Source organism: Schistosoma mansoni, chromosome 1 (assembly GCF_000237925.1).
Source record: "Schistosoma mansoni strain Puerto Rico chromosome 1, complete genome".
Classification (NCBI taxonomy): domain Eukaryota; kingdom Metazoa; phylum Platyhelminthes; class Trematoda; order Strigeidida; family Schistosomatidae; genus Schistosoma; species Schistosoma mansoni.
The window spans coordinates 42,802,223-42,820,249 of record NC_031495.1 but is presented as its reverse complement, the minus strand read 5'-3'; the positions used below and the strand labels follow the sequence as shown (position 1 = coordinate 42,820,249).

At 32.3% G+C, this 18,027-nt stretch overlaps 1 protein-coding gene across 1 annotated transcript in view; it reads left to right on the top strand.

The window, feature by feature from the left end:
* The window catches only part of Smp_151420 (phospholipase D), a gene marked incomplete at its 5' end in the record, with an annotated part of 45,741 nt that overhangs the window by 21,797 nt on the left and 5,917 nt on the right, over positions 1–18,027 (top strand). Inside the window, 5 exons of the mRNA XM_018794495.1 lie at positions 204–403; positions 6,816–6,931; positions 11,754–11,872; positions 14,852–15,429; positions 17,196–17,430. Coding sequence (XP_018648902.1) covers positions 204–403; positions 6,816–6,931; positions 11,754–11,872; positions 14,852–15,429; positions 17,196–17,430 — 1,248 coding nt within the window. The remainder of the gene's footprint in view (positions 1–203; positions 404–6,815; positions 6,932–11,753; positions 11,873–14,851; positions 15,430–17,195; positions 17,431–18,027) is intronic.

The following is an 18,027-nucleotide window of genomic DNA, read 5'->3' as shown; positions in this document are numbered from 1 at the left end:
TTTGCTTACTAAGTATCTGAATTGTTTATTGTTAAAAATAATTGATTTTATTAATTCATTTATCTCAATAGTTTTCACAATATGATTGACAATTTCTTTTCATGTTTTTAATATATGCTCTAATAAATTTACTATCTTATTTATTCTGAACATACTAAACAGAATCTAATATTTTTTTCTTTGTTTCACTGTTTTTCAAATAGATTCAACGTGCAGGAGATGCAATGCTCTCCATTATGTATCAAATGGCATTAGATAAGAAAGAAAGTTTAAGAGTTTTGAATGCTCAAATGAGTCCTGCTTACTGTGAGTCAGAATGGGGAAATTATGAGAATGATACAAATTTAGTCTATGATAATCCATCTTATGAAGACGATGTTGCAACAAATACTATGATACGCAAGTACGTTTCTCATTTACTTTGGTGGTTAAAATACAAAGTGTTCTAAACACAGAACTACAATGAGTGTGTATTCATTTATATTAAATGCCTGGAAAAAGAATTGGAGTAAATATATTATCGTACAAATGATACATTAGAAAACCAGGAATTGAGTATTTTACGTATTTGAAACCGTCATATAAGTTGTAGAGCAACAATAAAGATATTTTCAAATGTTTTTATTTTATCAGAATTTAATATCAGTCAATGAGCGATTAAAAAATAGGTAATACTAAACAGGTATTTAGTATCATTGTGGCAGCTCTCAGTAGTTTGACCAGTGATATAAACAGGGATCGGATCTCGTAGCTTTGGGTTTTACAAAGGGCTTGTAAACCGTGGTTCACCTTGTTAAAACCAGCGGTAAACATTTCTAATTTTCGAATTTAAAAATTTTTGCTAACGCTATTCGTTACTATACATGATAGACGGTCCATTCTCAACATAAATGAATACCATCATTCATACAGAATTACATACTAACATGGTCAAAGACAACACAGATTTCTTTAAACGGAGGGCAATATCTTACACGAGTAATATATCTACATTAGACGATTATCCATATACTAAACACAATCACTTTTTGAAGTCTTTAGTGTCGATTAAATGAAGGGACTGGTCTATCTTTTGACAAATAGTTTTCAGTTGAATAGTGATTCCCTAAATGATTCATATTTAAACATCCGTCTATATTTCAAACATTTCCTAACAGTTTCGCCAAAGCACTTGATAGTGTACTACCGTATGTATGTTTTGACAAACAACCACTGGACACCCTCAACATATGACCTTGCAACCCAACTTAGAAAATCTTTTTTCAAACATATCTCATTACTAACATCAACATTAGCTTAGTGAAGCCCTCACATACAAACATGTAGTTAAAATAAACATTATCAAATATCTGAAGTCCTCTAATACAGTTTATCCTCCATTTTTGTCTAACAAAAGAGTTAAATGCTATACAACATACTTGGATTTTACTAAATGTTTCAGTGTGTTGACAAAGTCGATACTCGGTCTTTTAATCTTATCAAGACTTTTTGATGAAGTTCAGTTTAATAACATCAGCATTAGGAATGAATCTCTATCGAAACCCTAGACAAGATTCAAGAAAGGAGGAACAAGAAGACAGCAATTAACAACAGCCAAACAAGAACAGAGAAAATCAAGGAACACGCCAAATACAAAGAAGCAAACAAGGAAGCGAAGAAGAGCATTAGAACCGACAAGCAGAAAGTATGTGGAAGACTTGGCAATGACAGTGGAGAAAGCTGTAAGAGAAGGAAATATCAGAAAACTATGTGATATAACGAAGAATCTAATAGGGAAATATTATAAACCAGAAAGACCAGTAAAGGAAAAAGAAGGCAAGCCATTCACTGAGGTTGAAGAACAGATAGGTAGAACACTTTGAAGAACTCTTGAACGGACAAGCCCCACTGGACCCACCGAGCACTAAAGCAACACACACAGACCCTCCTATAGCTGTCACTCAACCAATGATCGAAGAAATCATGATGGCCGGCGAGCAGACAGATCAAGAGTGAGAAAGCAGCAGGACCTGACAAATGTGAGGTCTATAGATATGCAGATAGGTTCGGGTAGATGTTGACTATGATGACCATCACCAAAGTGAAAACGAAATTCTTATGACAATTCCAAGAGAAGTTTTAAACACTTGAACGGTAGTTAACAATTCCATGAGTTCAATAAAAAAGCTTTATTAATTTAATTGATATTTTCAAATTTATAATCAATGTGAAATACATTGTTCTCAGCCTCACTTATTGAAACATTTTGAAGTAAAATCATTTTCAGTTTAGTTTGATGTTTCACTTCCTACTAAGCTACTTTACAAGATCAAAATCCAGTAGCATAACGATTTACTTATTAGCTGTTTGATAGTGATATAGTTGAATAAGCCTAATTTCCACTTAGATGATGTACGTGATAAATTACATGTCAACCTTGATCGTAAGTGTCATTATGACTCTTTCTGTTCATTACTACTCAACTTTAGTTATTGAAATGCTTACCTTTATTCTTTACATTCCATATCGATTGAGTTGTAGATGGTAAAACAAAAAGTTAATTTATCTAGTAAAACTACTACATATAAAGTAATTTAACAGACTGATAATCGATCTATTACAGTTCAGTCATTTATAAATTTAATTGATTAACCGTATTTAAATGTTTTAAGTGAGAAATGGTTGCCTGTTATACGAAATACGAATACACCATATAAAATGAATTTGACCTCAAATAACTATATAAATTTTAGTTACATGCTGACGATACTTGAGCAACGTTTTTTGTGGTTTGTTGAATTACAAGGCCTGATAGAAGATGTATTTCAAGTTAATAAATTGTACTACAAATATCAAAGGAACTTATAACTCAGGCGATGCGTATTATTCATTTAGGATTATCAATTACAGTCCTAACAGTGCCCAAAATGTTACGGCAAAGTATATTTAGAAATGCATATGGTTTACTAATTTGGAAAGAAATTCATTCCCATTTCCTCCACCTTTGTTATTTAAACTTATATTCTTTAAACAAATTTTTTTATAAAAATCAGCCAGTGAATTTTAGGTTTTTTTCTGGACGATTTCAAGAAGTCAGCACTGTGACTAAGCACCGACATTTTTGCTCCTATAAGATAGGAATTTCAATATCGAAACAAGTACAGTGTTCTGAATAATAAATAAGTAAATCTCCTCAGAAATGCTTAGGTTTAATAATTTTTAAGCAATTAAAAATATATAAATAATATCTAAATCTACGCAGACAGTAACTTTAAGAAACTCTTCAGTAAGGTGCTAATGAATGTAATTTCGAGAAAACTTGTTATGTGATTAGATTCAAACCACCAGGCTCCAGGATAATCAATGAATTCATTGACTGTGATGCGATATCCTGACATCTTAGGGAGTCAAAGATTTCTAACCTTGACTATTTGAAGTAGCCCGGTCGCCAATACACATCATTTTGTCGTGTATCGATTTAAATATTATATGTATATAATAAATCTTCATTATTAGTGTAGTTTATGTTAAATTGTTTTTGTACTTGACACCACCAATAAACGTTCATGCCCAAAGTGCTTATTTGGTTAACTTAATTTCGTTTCAGTATTTTACTTCACCTTTTTTTTCTCCTAATAAATTATTCTAGTTGATACTTTTTTGTAATCGACTACTGTAACATCTCCCTACTGCCCTACTGATAATATTATCTTCTCCCTACTGTTCTCTTTGTAATTATGATAAATTTTACGATTATCATTTTTACAAAAACAGTTAAAAAGGCTACATATTTTGTTGCAGTTTGAAATAATCAAATATAATACTATTAAAGACGAATCATAGAGTATGTCATTAAATAAATGGTCAAAATGTATGCAATCAAGCAAAATCTATCGAAATTAATATCTGATCACTGTCAGGAACTCTCGAATTCTTCATAACAACAGATTTATTTTAATTGATTTTATAAGCATCCTACTATAGGCACTTAGTTTGTCCTTCATAATTCAGTTACGAAAGACACGCTCACCTAGTTAGCATTGTTGATTCTAGTCATATGATTTGTGATTCAATAAATGTAAATGATGAGAGGTTGGTTTTTATATACATCTCATTTTTAGTTGCCTTGTGTTTAAGCCAGATATGTTGAAAACAATACTATGCATTAGTAAATTGTTAACGCTTTCTTGATAATAAACTGTACCTTCTAGACCTCACACCCGATTCTGATAGTCCCCTCTAGACCCTAGGATGTAGGTGAATTTTGTCAAGGTCACTTTGGAGTCGCTTAAAGGTTGCCAATAAATTAGTCTCAACTGAAGTGTTTGTATTAGGTTTTAATGAATTATGAATTTATTGTTCTTATTTATCCACTATAGGCTAAAAAACACTAATTAAGTGGTGTTGTATGCGCGTTGTATAGTTATAGTGAAAATACTAAAATTACCATTATCTACAGATTTTAAATATAACAAGTGCAAGCTGCTTTCTTAAAACAACTTTAAAATGTTGATCTAATTAACAATAGAATACATTTACGATTCCATAGATTCTTAAAACAAATGTAGTAACATTAAAAATAATGGTTAAACTCTCTTAGAATCTTAATGATTTACCTTTACAAATATTTGTTGATGTCTTTGTTGTGAGTGAAGTAGAGTGTTTTTTTAAGTTTAAACAAACATCAAACTGAAATTAAAAAATTGTAATAATCTTTCACAATAAAGCAGAACTTTAAAAATGTTTACTTTAAAGGAAATCGATAAAAGTTTTAGGCTAAAACTACTCTGAGACGACATTGTTTTCCAGATATCAAAAATCTGAAGAAAATCAGTCTTAAAATACAACTCAGGAAAAAGTGAAAACTGATCTTTTAAACATCTTATAGTTTTTTATTACTGGCTTAGATGTTTCATTTGAATTATTTGAATACATTTGCCAATAAATTTATGTTTAGCAAGAATATTGTAAACGTTTCGATTTGTTCTGATATGTTATTCATTTTTCAAAAAAAAAAATTTTAATATACTGCATAGTAATTTTTTTTCAGGAACGCAATGTTACTAACAATGATCTTAAACAACTACATTATTAATTTTGATGATATGGTTCATGAGTCGAGAGAAACTAGACTACCATAAAAAAGCTAGAAGCATCAGACGGCTATTTCGTTCTAGTACGAGACTCCTCATCAGTGCGCAAGCACGATTACTCATACGAGACTCAGAACCACAACCTTAGGTCTCGCCCGCGAACATCTGGTGTCTAGGCCATTGCACCGGCACCCAACGATTGAAGTTAGAAATTAACACTGTTGGGTCCTGGTTCAGTAGTCTAGAAGCTAGGCGTTTGCGTGCGAGACAATAAGTCCTGGTTTCGAGTCCCGTGTGAGGGACCGTGGGTACACACCTATGGGGAGTCACATACTAGGACGAAACAGCCGTAGAGTGCTTGCAGGATTTTCATGGTGGTCCAGCTTAAATCGACTCATGAATTTAGCCATTAAAATAACCACGATCTCCACAAACACACACAGTGACAATAAATAATTTAGTATCAACTATTTAACGACGGATGGTTATTCACGGAAAATATCTCATTTAGTTACTCAATTGCTTACCTACGCCTCTAAGCTGTCATGGAGGAGCAAAGACCGTCCACCAGCATTCTCTATCTAACTATGTCCTGGACAATCCTTTCTAGTTCTTCCCAATTACTATTCATCCTTTTCATGTCTGCTTCCAATTCTCGACACAATGTGTTCGTTGTTCTTCAACTTCTACTTTCAATTCAGGACTCTAAGTCAGGGCTTTCCTCGTGATCCAATTTAATGATTTCATCAATGTGTACGTCCTATCCCCCACCAGTGTCTTTTCCTAATTCCCTCTTCAGTTGAGAGTTGTCTTGTTCTCTATCACAGTAGGTCGTTGCCGATGGCGTCCGACCAATGGACATTCAGTATCTTGCATAGACGACTGTTTATAAATACTTGTACTTTCTTGATAATGGTCATGGTAGTTCTCGAAGTTTCAGCTCCGTACAATAGAACTGTCTTGACGTTCGTATTGAAGATTCTCACTTTGATATTGGTTGACAGTTGTTTTGAGTCCCATATGTTCTTCAACTGTAGGAATGCGGCCATTGCTTTGCCAATCATCGCCTTCACGTCTGCATTGGATCCTCCTTGTTCGTTGATGTTGCTACCTGGATACGTGAGGATTTCCACCTCCTCCAGAGTTTCTCCATCAAGTGAAGTTGTGTTGATGTTCTCCGTGTTGTGTTTGAGGATGTTGCATTTTCCCTTGTGTATGTTGAGGCCTACTGCTGCAGAGACTGCTGTTACACTAGTTGCCTTCATCTGCATACGTTCGTGTGTATGAGATAGAAGAGCTAGATTATCTGCAAAGTCTAAATCTTCTAGTTGCATTCAAACTGTTCATTGTATTCCATGCTTTCTCTCAGATGAGGAGATCTTCATAGTCCAGTCAACCTTTGGAAGAAAGTGAAATGTGGAAAATAGGAAAGTAACTATTTTACTGAATAATAATGCGTTTGTCTGATCTAATAGTTATTCGTTATTAAAAGTTCTGTATTTAGAACTAATTTATTATACTTACTAGTTATTTGACAATTAAGAGAAATGTAGACTTCATTCTTCTTTAGGGTTGAGAAACACTTTCGATTATCACAACTCTCTGCATGTCCTTTCACAGAAATATAAGTTTTTCATAGTCTAGTGGGTATATTTGAAATCTCATTTTATTATTGCTCAAATGTCTGTATTGGCAAGATTATCCCGATTGTTATCATACAATCTTGTTTCCATTTATTTAAAGCGAATTGGCCTCGCTAGAAGAACTTTCTCAAGCCGGTCAACGATGTACATGGATTGGACAAGATTATGTCAACTGGAGTTTAGTTGAACCAACTGCCAAAGAGCATCCTGCATTGGGTTAGTAATATAATTCGATATATATACGGTTTACTTCAGTCTGTTATATTTTCCTCACTCGTTATCTCTGGAATGTAGTTTTTCATAGTCGAAATTATTCAGAAGAACGTAGATTAATTTATAGCTTTTGTTGTCTATACCTTAAAATGAATACTTTATGGATTACATTCCATGAATAAATAGTCAGACCAATCAAATTTTAATCGCCAAGCTTTACCATTTTCATTTTATGTTGTGTCCAAAGAAGAATAAATAAATGCTACCACTCATGAATTATTTACATACTGTTATCATATTATATACTTATAGTGTAACTATTGAGTAACCAGATTATGTATGAGTATGGAGATTTGCGCAGATGATAGTATTTCAACAGCTCAATTCGCAAGTCGATATAAGCTAGACCACTAAGGAAAAACTCTAAGCACTAAACAGCTGTTTCATCATAGTATGGAACACCACAGAATTGCGCTTCTACAATCCTGCATATTTATATTTGTTTTATCACAAGATTACATTAAACTAACTAGCTCCTATTATACTACTATATTATTATTCACAATTTATTTCATATCTATTAGTTACAGTCTCCTATACTCACAGCAAAATCAGTTATCATACATACAGTAAACAGTCACTTTTTGAAGTCTTTAGTCCCGATTAAATGAAGGAACTAGTTTATCTTCCGGCCAATTTTCTTACAATTTGCTTATAATGTACTGCAGTGATTGAAAACATGCTATAGTTTCTAAAGGTTACTATTTCCCAGATTGATGATATTCTTTCAGTCTGGAAAAAAAGCTAAGCAAACAAAAATGTAACTTGGAAGACAGTAGAATAATTTAAATTGGATGGAATTTGAAAAAGAGAAAACAAACATTTAGGTTTTGAAAGTAATTATAGGTTTACAAATCAACCGAAATTAGAGAGTAAGAAAAAGCACATCACCTTGTATTATCAAACACTAGAGAACGACAACCTTGAAAACTTTGTCTGTGTATGTTCAGGTCTATATTCAATAAAGTCTATTTATCACGCCATGTTATGGTAGCTTATGTTTCCTTTTAGACCTACTTTTGTGTGAATCGTCGTAATACATAGTCTGTTCAATAAATATTCAAAATGAGGCTACAAAAATGTTATAAATGTTTGGATAAATTAATATTATACCTTTTTAAATACCACTTGTTAATTGTATGGATTTGTGCCATTATCCATTCAGTTGTTCAGAATATCCCTGAAGGTCATTAAAATCATCCTCTTCATCTGTCCTGTCGTCAAATAGTTTCCTCAAATCCAAATTTTCTCCTATAATTGTGTCTCTGAATACGTTTCTCAAATTTATATCAGAATCAGTTATAAGCTCAGTAAAACGACGACTAAAAAACATAAAGTAACTGCTTACGTTAATCAATGATCATTCTGTTGGTGGATCATAATTACAAACTTCCTAGTTTTCAGTTGAATAGTGATTCCCTAAATGATTCATATTTAAACATCCGTCTATATTTCAAACATTTCCTAACAGTTTCGCCAAAGCACTTGATAGTGTACTACCGTATGTATGTTTTGACAAACAACCACTGGACACCCTCAACATATGACCTTGCAACCCAACTTAGAAAATCTTTTTTCAAACATATCTCATTACTAACATCAACATTAGCTTAGTGAAGCCCTCACATACAAACATGTAGTTAAAATAAACATTATCAAATATCTGAAGTCCTCTAATACAGTTTATCCTCCATTTTTGTCTAACAAAAGAGTTAAATGCTATACAACATACTTGGATTTTACTAAATGTTTCAGTGTGTTGACAAAGTCGATACTCGGTCTTTTAATCTTATCAAGACTTTTTGATGAAGTTCAGTTTAATAACATCAGCATTAGGAATGAATCTCTATCGAAACCCTAGACAAGATTCAAGAAAGGAGGAACAAGAAGACAGCAATTAACAACAGCCAAACAAGAACAGAGAAAATCAAGGAACACGCCAAATACAAAGAAGCAAACAAGGAAGCGAAGAAGAGCATTAGAACCGACAAGCAGAAAGTATGTGGAAGACTTGGCAATGACAGTGGAGAAAGCTGTAAGAGAAGGAAATATCAGAAAACTATGTGATATAACGAAGAATCTAATAGGGAAATATTATAAACCAGAAAGACCAGTAAAGGAAAAAGAAGGCAAGCCATTCACTGAGGTTGAAGAACAGATAGGTAGAACACTTTGAAGAACTCTTGAACGGACAAGCCCCACTGGACCCACCGAGCACTAAAGCAACACACACAGACCCTCCTATAGCTGTCACTCAACCAATGATCGAAGAAATCATGATGGCCGGCGAGCAGACAGATCAAGAGTGAGAAAGCAGCAGGATCTGTTATTATAGCAGCTGAAGCACTGAAATCAGACATACCGATAACTGCAAACATGATTCACACTCTACTCAGGAAGATCTGTTGGGAAGAACAAATGCTGACGGACTGGAAGGAGGAATACCTCATCAAGATATCAAAGAAAGGAGATCTGAGCAAATGTGAGGGCTATAGATAAATCACACTACTGTCAATATTAGGAAACGTTTTTAACAGAATCTTCTATCTCATACACACGAACGTATGCAGATGAAGGCAACTAGTGTAACAGCAGTCTCTGCAGCAGTAGGCCTCAACATACACAAGGGAAAATGCAACATCCTCAAACACAACACGGAGAACATCAACACAACTTCACTTGATGGAGAAACTCTGGAGGAGGTGGAAATCCTCACGTATCCAGGTAGCAACATCAACGAACAAGGAGGATCCAATGCAGACGTGAAGGCGATGATTGGCAAAGCAATGGCCGCATTCCTACAGTTGAAGAACATATGGGACTCAAAACAACTGTCAACCAATATCAAAGTGAGAATCTTCAATACGAACGTCAAGACAGTTCTATTGTACGGAGCTGAAACTTCGAGAACTACCATGACCATTATCAAGAAAGTACAAGTATTTATAAACAGTCGTCTATGCAAGATACTGAATGTCCATTGGTCGGACGCCATCGGCAACGACCTACTGTGATAGAGAACAAGACAACTCTCAACTGAAGAGGGAATTAGGAAAAGACACTGGTGGGGGATAGGACGTACACATTGATGAAATCATTAAATTGGATCACGAGGAAAGCCCTGACTTAGAGTCCTGAATTGAAAGTAGAAGTTGAAGAACAACGAACACATTGTGTCGAGAATTGGAAGCAGACATGAAAAGGATGAATAGTAATTGGGAAGAACTAGAAAGGATTGTCCAGGACATAGTTAGATAGAGAATGCTGGTGGACGGTCTTTGCTCCCCCATGATTGTTAATAGGGCGTAATTATCTTAGTTAGAAGCATGAGTTATATGGATGGAAAACGCATACTGAACGTCTTAAGATTCGTTTGTGAATCTACTTGAAGGCTGTTGGTATTCGTGTTCAATAATACCTTGCATCATATTCAGACGCTTATAAGCATGTCTGTTTTTCAGTACTCGTGAAAGTGAGAAGACCTGTTCGAAATGCTTGTTTTTGTATGTGCATTTCTATCTGTCGTTATCTGATTTTGTAATGTCAAGCTGAAAGTATTCTGATAATCTTTGGATGGTAGAAACTATTTTAGTTTTTACAAAGGATTACTACTTGATTGAGAAATATGATTGTCGTTGATTGCGAAGTCTGTCGTAATTGACGTTGATTCACATTGTTTACGTAATCCGTCAGATCGATTAACTAGCGATTAAACCATAAGTACCTTTGGGTGTGGAAAGTCAGAGCTGACCGCTTTTCCGATGATTTAACAAATTTACAAGAGAAGTTTATTACTGAATAGTTCACTATTAAGATGGTGTTAATTGATATTATAGCTAACAAAATTATAAGTAAATTATGGAGTCTTCGTAATGGAACTGTTATTTTTATGTTCTGACAACACTATATAAGTTATAATATGATATACCTAGTAGACGAAACTCCTGGTTTTAAGAGCAAAGTCAAAACGAAGTACTTATAACAATTCCAAGAGAAGTAATAAACACTTGAACGGTAGTAAAGAAAACCAGCGATCTGATTGCGTCGAGAATTAGAAGCAGACATGAAAAGTATGAATAGTAATTGAAAAGAACTAAATAGAATTTCTCAGAACAACGTCAGACGGAGAATGCTGGTGGACGGTCTTTGCTCCTCCATTAGTATTAATGGTCCTATGGAAGTGGGCGAATATTATTTTCTTGACGGGGTCTAACTTGGCCGGGAGAAAAGCTTTTCTGACAAATACCAGTGATAATTCTCATCACACATGATAAACTTTTCCCCCTCTCCTTTCATCGAGATTTGTACACTCTGAAGTTTTATTATCGTTCTTCCCCTACATTCGTCATTTTTTCACTTTAAAAAATGTCCTTACTAATTATCGTTGGTATTATAGTTATCATCACTTAAGCTATAATACAACATTTCCTATTACAATTTTCACAAACGATGTTATTCCAATAACTAGAAGTCATCAACATAGAACGTAAGACTTTTTATTCTCTCTTAATATATGACATTTTAACTTAACCAATTGTGTTTTTAGCTAGAAGTTAAAAACTAATTGAAGTGCAATACATTTATTTCAAATCATATCACCAACTAAAGGTATTTATGAATATGGAATATCTGACGTTTGCATGAGAATTTGGTTAACTATTTTTATCAATGAGAAACACGTCATCACATAAGTAAAGTAACAAATATTTCTTCTTTTTTTTAAAATTAACAATAAACTTGTTTAACTTGGTATCTTTATTTACAGATTTAGTAGATAGAACATGTGTTCCACGTATGCCATGGCATGATGTTGGCTGTGTGTTTGTTGGTACTGCTGCCGGTGATATATCTAGACACTTTATTCAACGCTGGAATCAAATACGGGTAAGCTATACCATATTACTTAGATTCAGCAAAATTGTATACTACTTAAGACATAGTTATCTCAATGTAATATGTTATTAATTAATTTTGGATAAGTTTCACTGTGGATTAATAAAATAATAAGCCTTAAGTAAAAACATTTATGGTACTTCAAAGTTTTTGCCAGTTTATTTTTTCAATGTATTAAGTGTCCATCATAGATTGTTACATAAGTATACTTAAGTACATTAAAGATAACATAAGCATATGCAGAAATATTCACATTATATTTATTTAATCAATAAAATACCATTGGTATTAGAGGATTTCAAACAAAAAAAAAAGAAGTAAACTCCATAAATGAATAAATATTAATATAATAAATTAATACCATAAATATTATAATTTAAATCAATATTTTTTCCAAGTTGGCACATAGATGTGTGAATATTTTATTTTTATTTTCTAAATTCATACTCAATTATGATTGATTTAATTTGATTATTTTTATATTAGATCATGAAAATTATAGTTTCATTTTATAATCATAGAAATTTTTCTCTTTTTTTTATTTTTTTCCTGATAACTATTTCACACAAAAAAAATTTATACTTTTATAAATTAAGATAATATAATATTTGAATAATTATGTTTGAACATCTGCTATTTTCTTCATATAATAACAGTAAATGATGTTGCTATGTAAAAATCTTTTTTTAAAATCAACATATTTTGTAATATATAAGAACTTTCATCTAAATTAGAGTGAATAGTTTCACAGTTTTTGAGCGCTGAGTTGATGTAAGACAATAAATAGTAATAATATATATTTGTAAAATCTCAGAGAGGTCTAAGCTTGGACCGGATTGCCAGGCGAAACGTTAGATTTACTTCAAATTCATTCACTGGGATTTTACAAATATATTATTCAAATTTTGTAATAGTTTTACTGTATTATTTAAATTTAAAAGAAAAAGAAAAAATTGGTTATAATCATATTGCTATTGTAAATTAATTTACCTTATAATTGTATTCTAAATGTTTTGTTACATTAGATTGCATATCTACTCAAGTTTCATTAGAATAGATGAATTAGTTGGAATCATCTTAAATTCTTAATTAATTCATTAGTTATATTAAATTGATATGAGTTAAAATTAAATATTATTTCTTTATTTCTATTTAACAGTTATATTACTGATAATGGATTATTGTATAGTATTTAAATGTATATAGATGATAAACAATTTGTATAAATCATATCGATTTCCAGTTTATCTTTCTTTGAATACATCTTTATTTCTTTGATCAATAATCTAAATACATACAAACGTTTACTGACTAATGAAAAATTTCTCTATTGCTTCGAATATTATTTAATGATATTACTATGAACATAAAGCAAATTGAGCATTATTACATTGGCGTTTTACAAATTAAAATCGTGATGAAATAACAGAATAAAAGTCATTAGGCTATACAGTTTTGTTGAACAAAGTTTTTTTTAAAACTTTCAATATGATAATATTCTTTTATGAATTTAGTTCTAGAAAACTCTTGGTGGATCTTTTAAAAGAATTCATTAAAAAAGATTATATTTCTAAGGGGTATGTTCAGAAACTGCAAAGTGATGAACTGAGTAAATATTTGTATATCACCTATAATGAATTGCTAACTTTACATATTATTATTTTTAAAGCTCTCGATGTAAATCGCATTATGATTGAAGTTGATATACGAAAAGCACCTGCAATCTTACGTGAACTATTACTAGTTGAAGGGTTCGGCTGAACCATAAACGGGGACAACATGACAGTAGTAATACTCCAAATTATTCATGCTAAATTCAAGATATCTGAGTGTCAAAAACCAGTATTTGCACTTCCCCAGAAAATATATAAATATGGAATACTGTCTAACGGTTTAATAAGTGTCATTATATGGACTTTTTGATTTTAGTAACAAGTTTTATTTTGATAAAATTATTGAGCTGTACATATAATATTAATGATCTTCGACTGAAAGATACTGAAATCCAGTTCTATCATTTCAAATAAGCGCAATGAAAGTATTTGCATTCGGTAAAGAAGTGTTATAGTTTTATTCTTTTTGTTCCAGTATGCTGACGATTAAGTACCATTGTAACATTGATTTACCATCATTAGCTCAAGCTAAATATTTGTATATTTTTTCAAGTAGATTCAAAAGCCTTTGAACAAACAGATACCTTAATTTGTTGCTGGTCAAAAACGTGTTTCATGTATCTTATCAGAGAATTCTTTCGGTTAATAACTGACCATATTTAACTCCATCAATAATGATGTTGATGAAACGTATATCTTAATAACTCGTCATTTGTTCTTCTACCTAAACCGTTCATAAAACCGCGATATTAAGGCTAAAAATACAAGTGTTCAGGATGAGCATATTCTGCACGGTCATATGAACAGCTATACAATGAGAGCAATCTGTATATGTGCTTTTCCGAATTTGCATACTAGTCAAAATTAATGTTGGATCTGTTGAAAATAGCATAGAATCATAAAACAGTTGATTAGGTAAATAATAAACAGATAAATACGTGGTAACTAACAAACGTACATCAATAGAACTCAAATCACACTAGTCACATGAGAAATCATTGAATATAATCCAAGGAAACTATCAATAACACTTTTACTGATCAAGTTTGTACAGGAAAAAATATTCCTTTGAGCTGTGATAAAATCTACCATAAGATCTAATAATTTTTTTAAGATTCTCTTCATTTTATTTTTTTGATTATATTATCATATAGATCAAGTCGTTATTGTACGATATAGAGTTGTACAAAATCTTCATCGATGGTTGTTATTCGTAAACTTAAATTAATTAATATTTAAATCTAAAGCCAGTTACAGTTTTGCAAAGGTTTGGCTATATGTCTTAATATCTAAACTTTTTCCATGTTTGTCACTTAGCAAATACTTTGATTTATTTGACTGAACTATTTTCTTACAGTTCAGGAAAATAAGGTCTGCACCAAAAGGAAGTGGTAAACGGATTTTTCAACGTCTCGTACCTGGTTTGTTACCATCACACCCATGTTCTCCATGGACTGAGACGAAACTGTCAACGATCCTTGTAGACCCAAGGCAATCTGCAGTGTGTACTGTACAAGCTCTGCGAAGTGTTGCTAACTGGTCATTAGGAGTTCAGTCGGGAGATAAAAAAGGTTTCCGTAAAGCTTTCCGCAGACTATTTCATCAAAACTTGCCTAGTCGGTACAAAAACAATATTGATCTCGACGAAACCAAAGAACAAATTGGATTAGAGAAGTCAGTTCTAAATGCTTACATTGATATGATAAACCAGGCAGAAAACTTTATATATATTGAAAACCAGTATTTTATCAGCTACATTCTAGGATCACAAGAAGATCAACATGGTGATGAAGATCTTGAGAACGACAAAAATTCCGCAATTGAAAGAAGTCCTCATAGACAAGCATCTGATCACCTTCAACCTAGTAACCCTAATGGCTTGGTCAAAAATCGCATATGTGAAGCTATTTATCTTCGAATTTTACGAGCTTATAAGTACGTGAATGCAAAAGATTTTTTATGTACCAACTTTTATTAGTATAGCACTAGTAAAATGGTTCCAAAGTTATGTTTATACCTAAATACCATTTACTTAATGTGAAAGTACTTTGTTTTATGGGCTGACATTATCTAGAAAACAGATCAAATTTGAGAACTGAACGGTTATATTTTCCTACCTTGACTTATCATTATCACATATGCACAAATTAACACAATATCAAGCCTTGGTTCCCTCAGTGTCTTGGCAAGTATGGTACCATGAGTAGCTTAGTCATAATCCAATTAGCAACATAATCAAATAGCCTAGCATGGTATATTTTGAGCATGTCACGAGTAAACATAATGAAATACAATGTAGGATCCCCTTCTCACAATCTACTGAGACTAAACTCTTAAGTCAGCTTCAACTAAATACAGAAATTCTCAGTTTAAAATCCAATTGCATCTTAAAGTTATGATCGATTTTCAATTTATTTTCAGTAAGCTTTGTTATATTTAGAAGTACATTTTTTTGTCAAATATACATTTGTTTTGTGGGATTTTGGAAGGATGAGAAACTATCATATTCAGAGTCTTTTAGTAGCTTATCTATTTTAGTCAACGAATCAATGTATGATATATAATCTTAATCAAATATACTCAAAATTACACAAAAACTAAATCCTTTTCTGGAATTTGAAAAGAATGAAACTAATGTTCATACACTGTCTAACAATCGATAAATGTAATAATCAGTGAAAATAATATAAATAAAAATTGAACATCAGTTAATAAATACTTTGTGATAAAGCACAATGTATAAGTAGGCCACTGTGTATTAGATATTAATGGAAGAAAAGTTAATGTCTTGCTGTGAAATATTTTATTATATGTAATTTTTAGTTTACAATCGTGTGTATGAAAAATTTGCAAATAGTAAGTTGTAACGCAGCTAAGATTTTGTCGCTCAACATTAGGATGTATATCGTTAGTCAAAATACCTTCTATTGGCCTTGTTAAAATCACCATGGATGATGAATGTTCCGTGAAGTAAATAATCATGTACGAAATACGTTTGTGTCATGAAAAATTCGATGTAATCCGGAAAAACAAATACTTACCGAAATCACTACAACAATCCAGTAAAAACTAATATTAGTAAACCTTGTTTTATGGTTAAAAAAAATCTTTAAAAGGCGAGTTTTAAGATTGGTAGAGCATGGAATTAACAGTCCTCGAGAAAAGCCACTCATTAGTTTTCTTGTACTGACAATGTGGATGGTGATTTATGTTATGAACTATATATATGCCAACATTTTCAGCTTCACAACGATTCAAAGGTCGTACCTCGTATTAAGAGTTATTGCTTAGTATTTGAATATTCGAAAGACTTTCCAACTAACTTCATTTATTTCTTCATTTTACTCACAATGAACACAATAAAAAATGTACTGGCAGAAGACAGTGTCAACATAGCGCTGACTTTTCTTTGGATCGAATATTTTTTTAGATTTCCAAAGCCTAACCCATTGGAATTAAATGAAAGTTATGTTAAACAGAACGGTAGTAAGCTAACGTTTTCGTTGTGAATACTAGATAACTTCAAGTTTTAAACTGAATAATCACTAAAACATTCAAGTATTCACCCTCTTCTCCTTCATATCACTAAACATTTATGTTATTTTATTATCTGAAACATTATTTTGATGAATATATATCTTATAAAGATTTAAAATAAATAAGTACCAAGTGAATTATATTTTTCGAATTCTACTTTTCAGCGAAGGAAAACTCTTCCGTGTTTTTATAATGCTCCCTTCACTTACCGCTTTTAAAGGTGAAGTTGGAACTTCATCTGGGACGTATATACATGCAATTTTACACTATACACGGCAAAGCTTGTTTACAGGTGAACATGCTTTAATTCCCCGGTTGAAGCAAGTTTTACCGAATCCTGAAGACTATGTTTCTATATGCAGCTTGAGAAATTATGACGAATGGCCTGATGGTTCTATAGTAAGTCAAACTGACTTAGTGGAATATAAAACGTATTTAGCAAAGCAGTGTGATTTGAATTAACCTTAGTGCACAAACGAACGAAAAATTAATTAGTGATTGCTGTTTCAAGCGTCAAAGAGTTAAGCTACTTATAAACATTCCTATTTATGTGCTTTATAACTGAAAAGGCAAGACGAACGGCTTTATTTTTGAAATGTTAGAAACAAATGATTAGGAACTGATTTCACGGTAACATTAAACTATACTGCCGACCTTTGAACGAATTTTAAATGACCTTGAGAAATATTAGCCAATCAGAAGACAGTTAGTATACAGTAAAAACCAAAGAATTAAAGTGGAAACACTTCTTTTACATGGGTCAAAACTTCTCAAGGTCAGATATAGGTTCAGAAGTTCTAAAATCATAGTGCATACGGTACAGGAACACATCCATATGGCTCCATAGTAGTCGACCTCTGAAACCATGATAAGGTCTCAAAAATTCTTTTAGCCCCGACCACATAGCTTCACAAATGTTAGTATATTGGTATGGTTTACGGGTTAGGGTTAGAGTTAAGGTTTAGGTGTAGGGTTTAGGGTTATGGGTGAGACTAT